The 8118-nt window shown below is 50.6% G+C and overlaps 1 protein-coding gene across 1 annotated transcript; it reads left to right on the top strand.

Moving 5' to 3' along the window:
• The first annotated feature begins 93 nt into the window (after window positions 1-93).
• On the top strand, window positions 94-6800 carry LOC117887825 (protein CD300H-like). Its single transcript, XM_034790575.1, has 5 exons — window positions 94-281; window positions 1457-1795; window positions 3574-3691; window positions 4602-4738; window positions 5356-6800. Exons 1-5 carry the CDS (start codon window positions 242-244, stop codon window positions 5376-5378), a joined length of 657 nt encoding a protein of 218 aa, XP_034646466.1. The 5' UTR covers window positions 94-241; the 3' UTR covers window positions 5379-6800.
• The last annotated feature ends 1318 nt before the right edge of the window (window positions 6801-8118 follow it).

Here is an 8118-nt window from a genome sequence, read left to right as displayed (position 1 = left end):
AGCAAACACCCATCACCGGATAATGTAGGTTCAACAACTTATTTCTGCAGTCAAACAGCAGCCTTTTCAAAGGGAAGTGGGGTGGGGCAGCTGATAGATCTAGGAATGTGACACCATAAAACTGGTCAGTGTGTCTTGGGGTTTCATTTTCAACTCTCACAAAAGAAAGAGGGTTCCTGCGATCTCCTGGAGAACCTAGATTTTCCGGAGGAGAGATTCACCCGCTGAGGGAACCAGGACCATGAGGATTTTCTCTGTTTTGCTTTGGATTCTTTTCCCAGGTGAGAGTGACATGGTCTTTTTGTGGATCACTAGAAATACAATGCAAGTATTGGGTTTGCACAGATTACAAGCTTCGCCAGCTTCACCAACAGAGCTTGAAAGTCTCAGCTCTGCTCTTGCTGTGGTTCTAACTCACAGGGGAGATGGAACTTACAAAGTGGGCAGGACAGTAAAGATTTCAGCACAGAATCTGTGTCCGTGTCTGCGGAGAAAGTTTTCCATGAAGACAAAGCAAGGAAAATTTCAGCTGAAAAGAAGAATTTTTCAGAACTTCTCAGAACAACTGGACAAAGAACAGAAAACCATATTCATTACAATTATTTGATGAAAACATTGCCAGTATTTGCTACCAATATTATATGCAACAAATACTTAGGTTTAGAACGTAGCCAGATTCTAAAAGGGATTGGAGATTTACAGGGATATTGAGAATATCCAGAGTTATCATAATTAGCATCAACCAAAATTTTGGATGAGAAATGAAATCTTCCTACTGGCAAATATATTCATCGAAAATACAATTGACACCTGCATTCACTCCAAGCCTCTGTGCGCTGCCGGAGTGGTGCAAAGGGGCCTGCGTGTAAATAAGAATCAAGCCTAATTTTGAGCCCCTTTTATAGTTACTTATTAACCTGCTGAGAGCAGCCCAGCCCCCACTCCTGCCCATGCCCGCCCCCCTGCCCCATTCACCTGCTCCCACCCAGCCCCAGGGGGGAGGGGCAATTGCTCTTGGTCCCTTTGCACAGATTTAAAACGTCAGGTTTTTGGACAGGGGAACCTGGAAGCTGCAGGCTCTGACCCCCCTGTCCGCCCCGCAAAATGTTGAAGCATCACCCACAACCCCTATACACACCCCCGGGCATGTGGGGCCAGGTCATTGCTGGTGGCAGGCAGAAGGGCAGGGCCGGTGCACCAGCTTAGCAAGCAGGTGCTTGAGGCGGCCACTCGGGAGAGGGGCGGCACGTCCAGCTTTTCGCCAGCAATTCGGCCCTCACTCCCGCTCGGAGTGAAAGACCTCCCGCCGAAGTTCCGCTGATCACGGCTTTTTTTTTTTTTTTTTGGGTGGGGGTGGGGGACCGACCGGCTGCTTTGCTTGGGGCAGCAAAAAACCCCGGAGCCGGCCGGCCCTGCAGACTGGTGCCCCAGGTCTCACCTTCTCTGTCTCTCGCAGGCTGCTGTGCGGTGACGGGCCCCGGGGCAGTGCGCGGCCCCCCGGGCGGGTCGGTGGCTGTGCGGTGCGGGTACCCGATGGGCTATGAGGATTATCCGAAGTTCTGGTGCCGGACAGGAGGTTGGTTCTGTTTCAACGGGCTTCGCATCGTTGAGACCAATGGGTCGGAGGCGGAGGTGATGGGGGACAGAGTCTCCATCCGAGACAATCACACCCAGCGCGTGTTCACTGTGACCCTGGAGAACCTGACAAGGGCAGACGCCGGCACGTACCACTGCGGGGTAGTGAGAACTGCGCTTCCTAATCTCAGGGACGCTGTGGAAGTCACCGTCTCCCCAGGTAAATCCCTGCGCTGCCCCCGGCCGTGTCGGGGGGCTGCCGGGCTCGGGGCAGGGCCGGGGCGCGCTGGGCGGGGGAAGGGGGCGGGTGTCTAGACCGGCAGTTCTGCAGTAACCCGGGCGGTGCCAAACGCCGCAGCCCGCTCTGCGCAGGGCCCGGCCCGGGACTGCGAGGGGCCGGAGAGCGGGGGCTGCCCCTGGACCGGCCATCGAGCTCTTCTGCGGCTCCCCGCAGCGCCCTTTGCTCCGCGCCGCCCGGCACCTGCCCCTGCCCCGCCCCGCCCCGCCCCGCAGCGCCCCCGCCGGCCAGCGGCTAATCACCCCGCTACTGAGACCCCCAGGCCCGGCCCCGCGCTCCCCAGCGGCTGCATGAGCCGGAGCGAGGGCAACCCCAGGCAGGGGCGGGGCGGGGCGCCTCCCCGACAGCGGTGCGGGGGGCGAGGAGGAGAACGGGGAGAGAGGGGGAGAAGCGGGGCCCAGGGGTGTAGAAGGCCCTCGGAGAACTACCGGAGGAGTGGGAGCTGCCAGACTCCAGACACGTTCCCCCGGCACTATAGATATCGGTGTCCCAGATATTTCGGGGGGTGGGGCGGGATGGGCGCAGTCAACAGCAGCAGAGACCTCAGTTCAGTTTCATGCTGGACATTTTTTTTTTTTGACACTTCCTGACAGATAAACCAGAAACCTGCCCCAGTAACTGGGATGTAGATCAAGACACTGAGGCCTTCAAGTGCAGCTGGCTCATTTTTTAACTCACATTCAAATGAAAGGGCTGGGGGCAAAGGGCGAGATTTTGGTGCACGAATAGTTTTCATTGGGGCTCAGAGTTGGGGTTGTTGAGTCAGGATGAAATATACTGGAGAAGATTCCTTCCTTTACTATGTGGGCAGTGTGAGGTCGATGATGTCCTGAAATATCCCGTTCCTTGAGTTTTACTGCTTGTGGTTTGTAAGGGCAGTGACAGGAAAGTCATTCTCTGTCCCTTGGTGATTCTAACTGGTTTCTGAAAGGAAGGCTTTTATGGGAAACATTTTCAATTTTTTTATATGTTTATTTTTTCTCATGTGATTAGATGAAGACCGAGTCATGTGTTCTTTTGTTTAAATAACTGAGGTGGGATGTATCACTAGACCAGGGGTAGGCAACCTGCGGCATGCGAGCTGATTTTCAGTGGCAGTCTCATTGCCCGGGTCCTGGCCACCGGTCCGAGGGGCCCTGCATTTTAATTTAATTTTAAATGAAGCTTCTTAAACATTTTAAAAACCTTATTTACTTTACATACAACACTAGTTTAGTTATATATTATAGACTTATAGAAAGAGACCTTCTAAAAACGTTAAAATGTATTACTGGCACACAAAACCTTAAATTAGAGTGACTAAATGAAGACTCAGCACACCACTTCTGAAAGGTTGCCGAGCCCTGCACTAGACTATTCAATTAATGGAGAGAGTGATGCTGGCCCAGAGAACAATGGAGTCTGCAGATACCTGACTCATTATAGGCACATCTAACGAGTATGTACATTCATGATTTGGTAAAGTTACCCACAGAAGTTAGCCAGAATTAGAGGGAAGATAACGTACTCAGTCCTCAGGAACAATCCATCCTACACAACGTTACAGCTGGCAGCAAACAAAAGCTTGGACTGGGATGTGGGCCAGGATTAAGGGTGAAGGTTCTGGGACAGCAACAGATTCATTAATGATCAGACTTACACCAAACATCTCAGGTTGGGTTGATTTGTGGAGTACACTGGAGCTCTGGTTTTCTCTACAGCTGTTCCTTCCCCAAGCCCGACTGCAAGGACACCACATGCAACAAAGCAGCCAGATTCGCCTCCTCCAACAAAGGCTGAATCCAGTTTCTCCCCTACGGCACACACCACTCCTGCACGGTGGGTGCCATTACTCTTGTCCCACGTCGCTCTGGTCACTTCTCCCAATGGTGATAACGTCCCACAGAAAAACGAATGTTTCTTTTATCAGCCAGAACCTGGAGGTCCCGTGAGGCTGGATTCATATATGGGAAAATGCTAATTCTAGATGCAGAGTAGCACTGGACAGGGACTGTCTGGGTCCAGTCACATCAGACTGTACAACAGGATGAATGAATCCCCAAGTAGGTGCTGTGGTTCCCTATAAGGGCAGGGTCCTGAGGCTCTGTGTGTTGCATCTTCTACAATAACAATGAGGAGTCCGGTGGCACCTTAAATACTAACAAATTTATTTGGGCATAAACTTTCATGGGTAAAAACACCACTTCTTCAGATGCAAGTGAGTTTTTTTAGCCACAAAAGCTTATGCCCAAATAATTTGTTAGTCTTTAAGGTGCCACCGAACTCATTGTTTTTCTGGATACAGACTAACATGGCTACCCCCGATACTTGACACTATCTTCTACAAGAGTAGTGGCCAACCTGTGGCTCCGGAGCCGCATGCAGCTCTTCAGAAGTTGATATGCAACTCCTTGTATGGGCACCGACTCCGGGGCTGGAGCTACAGGTGCCAACTTTCCAATGTGCCAGGGGGTGCTCCCTGCTCAATCCCTGGCTCTGCCACAGGCCCTGCCCCCACTCCACCCCTGAGCCTGCCGTGCCCTTGCTCCTCCCCCTCTCCACTCCTCCCCCTCTGAGCCTCCTGCACGCCACAAAACAGCTGATTGGGAAGTGCGGGGAGAAAGGGGAAGGCGCTGATCGGCAGGGCTGACGGTGGGTGAGAGGCTCTGGGAGCAGCGTTGGGGAGCTGATGGGGGGGCTGCTCAAATTTACGGAGCTTTAGAGTTTCTATTGTATTTCCACTGCATAGATTCCAACCTAGCATCATCTGTTTCCTGCTCCTGATGTTATTGAAGGTTCTCCTCTTCCTGTGCATAGTCTGTGCTGTGATCTGGGTGAGCGCACGCTACAGGAGGAGCCACAGGGAGATGGTGCCAGACAGACAAGGTGAGAGCGTCCAACATTCCCACTCCGGTGTGACACACTCCATGGGAATGTTCTCAGTCTTCTCTTGAACACCAAGGGCTCAATTATAGCTTTCCTGTGAGCAGAGTAAGGGGCGGGGAGTTGTTGCATTGCCCCTGGAGCACCCTGGGAGGCGGATCATTACTGCCCAAGTTACAATGTCCCTTCCGTTCTCCTCCCTGCTTCAGGGATGGAGCAACCCGCCAGATCTATAACTGATGCGGAGAACTTCCAGTGGTGAATCGGCTCAGCTACACTGCCAGGTTCATTGGGGAGGTGGAGCCGATGATCCACCCATTCCCCAACCTTTACCTTCTACCTGTCCTGTGCTCTGCTGTGTCTGCTTCCTCTCTTGCATGGATACCTAAGTTACACCCCCTTATGCCCCTCTGGTGTACTAGCAGGGCCGTGATTTGACCGAAACCTTTACATAGGACTGTGATGAGTCTGTGTGTGAATAGGGAGACATCCTCGCTGCTCTATAGCCCTGCTCAGGAATTCATAGAACCAGACTCACTCCACGATGGCTATGAACAAAAAGCTCCCAGCATGACGTGTTTCTCCTCCAGTCACTGGTGGTGTCGTTGTTTTCCTTGCAGCTCAGGAACTGCCTCTCTGCTAGCTCTTAGCAACGGATCGGAACTAGCAGAAGGAGGATTCATTTTCCAGCTTTGTACCAAGTATCCCACACCATGGGCCTGATTTTCTTCTCATGACAAGTGAAGCTATTTCCCTCATGTTCTCAGAGGATGAAGTCTGCTGGAGGTGTCTGTCTCGATGTTTCCCAGGCCAGGATATGTAAGGAAGTGTAACTCCACTGAAGTCCCAGAACCAAATACAGGGTCAGACCCAGCAGTGACAGAGGCTGCCCCAAGTTAGCTGGGCTCTACATAGTCACAGGACCTCAGGTGAAATGCGGGAGCTGTCACCAGGTGTTCTCCAGAAGGGATCGTGTGCATGGAATTCCCTCTCTCCCTCCATCTGGATTATCCCAGACACGTTGACACTGCAAAGGCCATCTCATTTTCCAGGCTTCTGGGGAAGTGGGGTGTACTGAGAACTGGGATTTGTGCATTGAGGCTCGGGATCATGCTAATGGAATCACATTTTTTCCTAAAGCAAAGACATTTATGAAAGAAAACAGACACAACTGCTGCACAGGGAGACAGACTTCCACACAGCTTGAGTCCCAGCTTGCCGGGTTGCTTACCCAGCCCCACACCCTCTCTGGGACAATGTACAGTTCACACAGACACCTACTGGGTGAATGATGTAACTGCAAGCACACATATTATTGACGAATATTCTTTTTAACCCCTTCCTAGACTTGGGAAGGCTGCTGTGTTTAGTTTTGTATTTTTAGTTTATGGCAAATGCACCTGGAGCCCTGGATACAATTTCTTATGTTTTAGATAAGTAAGTAAATACATAAAATATTTTACATTAAATTACTGGAACATTACAGGGACCAAAATTCTCACACATTGAATTGTAGTCCATGTCAATCTGTTCTGAGCAAGAACATGAACCAATGAACAAAGCGTGGCTTGACAGTAGCCTTGTAAATATGTAAAAGATGTAGCTAGGAGATCATAGGATAGTAAGCAGCATGTGATTGCTTGTGGCATGTGAACAGCTCATGATCTAGACATGGATTGGCTACAAAAATTAGTGGACCAATCATGGAGTGTGTGATCTGATCTATTAACCAGTAGTATTAAGTGTAAGTATGTCTAGAAGCTGATTCATGATTATGTACATCCCCCTGTACCCACCCTCTACCCTTGAGCCTGATCAACTGAAGTATACCTTGATTGTATGCCAAGACAGAAACCTCAGTGATGCATTCGGGGTCAAGCTGAGTCCTTGGGAACCAGATGGATAAAGTCTCAAAGGCTACCCCAGCAGCTCACCGGTTACACATACTCTCTTTTTTGTTCATTTCCACCTTCTGGTTTATAGACTGTGTAACAGGGGCAGGGGGAGAGAACAGAGAACAGGCAATGAGACACCAAATGAGAGAAATAAATGTTTCAGGTTTCAGAAAAGCCGAAGGCTCTGCAAAGTCCCACAGGAAATGTGACTGTCCCAAAGGGAGGCAATTTTCTTTTGAGGCATTTTAAAGAAAAGATTGAAAAAAGCTTCGCTGGGGTGATTTCTGCTCCTTCCAGCTGAGAAGTTCATGGTTTTGCCTTCAAACCTGTGACTTTATCTGAGCCATTTCACTGATCAATTAGACTCAGAGTTACTTCCATCCATTCTCTCTCTCACACACACACACAGCTCTAGAAAAGAGAGACAGTAAATGGGGGGGTGAGTGAGGAGCATGGTATATTCCAGTCTTCATACTTGGAGACTTTCCCTCTTCTCCTTCTCCCTTGCAGTTTCCATATTTTCCCCTTATGCCCTCCAGCCATTCCTTCCTAGCCTCATCTCCACCATGTGCTCCACTAGGGTTCCTAGTACCACCCACCCCCAGCACCTCCAGTAACCCCACGTTGAGTAATGATGCTGGGGGTGGGGAGTGGGGAATCTGCTCCTTCTCCCTATTTTGCCCACAGGAGCTCCATTCTTTTTTAAATTCTGCCTCCCCACACCTCCATGCTGCACCCCCCCTCTCTTCCCCCGCCTGCACAGCTCCCACCAGATCCATTCGGCTGCCCCAACTCCCACCAGATCCAGTCAGCTGTTACCAACTCTCGTGATTTTAGTGCAAGACTCACAACATAGGGTGGTTTGTTTAAAGCCCCCAGCTCCTGGATTCCTGGGATGATGGGAGAATCTCAGCTTTCCTTAGAAAAAGAAACAATTTGAAAAGGGGACCCAAGTGCACCCTCAGGTTTCAAAAAATGGAAGATAAAAAAGAAGAACCCAAAAGGCATCTTTAAATAAACAAAAACTCTTGGGATTTTAAAGCCAATCTTATGGTTGCTGAGGACCTACACATGATTTTTGAATGCTGGGGAGGGGGGATAATATCAGTGCTACCATATAGTAATAATAGTGATGTAGACACACAGCTGAAGCCTCAGTGGGTATGTCTAGACCAGTGGTTCTCAACCTATTTACCATTGTGGGCCGCATATGCAGCTCTCTGTGTGTTATGTGGGCCACATCCACACAATATACATATTACCTGTATGGCCCTGAGGATGTCACAGGGGCCACAGCTGTGTGCTGATTGGGCCACAGGTTGAGACCCACTGGTCTCCACTGCAATGCAAAACCTGTGGCTGGCCTGTGCCAGCTGACTTGGGCTCGCAGGGCTCAGGCTAAGGGTCTGTGTAACTGCAGTGGAGGCGTTCAGGCTTGGGCTGGAGCCGGAGCCAGGGTTCTAGGACCCTGCAAGGTGGGAGGGTCCC

The sequence above is a fragment of the Trachemys scripta genome, chromosome 14 (genome assembly GCF_013100865.1).
Source record: "Trachemys scripta elegans isolate TJP31775 chromosome 14, CAS_Tse_1.0, whole genome shotgun sequence".
Taxonomy (NCBI): Eukaryota; Metazoa; Chordata; order Testudines; family Emydidae; genus Trachemys; species Trachemys scripta.
This window is presented reverse-complemented; position numbering and strand designations above follow the sequence as displayed.

Bases quoted from the DNA above. Each gene is read 5' to 3' on its own strand.
- LOC117887825 (XM_034790575.1), top strand. From the start codon at position 242: ATGAGGATTTTCTCTGTTTTGCTTTGGATTCTTTTCCCAG. The intron at 282-1,456 runs GTGAGAGTGACA...TGTCTCTCGCAG, and splicing joins GCTTTGGATTCTTTTCCCAG to GCTGCTGTGCGGTGACGGGC. The intron at 4,739-5,355 runs GTGAGAGCGTCC...TTTTCCTTGCAG, and splicing joins GATGGTGCCAGACAGACAAG to CTCAGGAACTGCCTCTCTGC.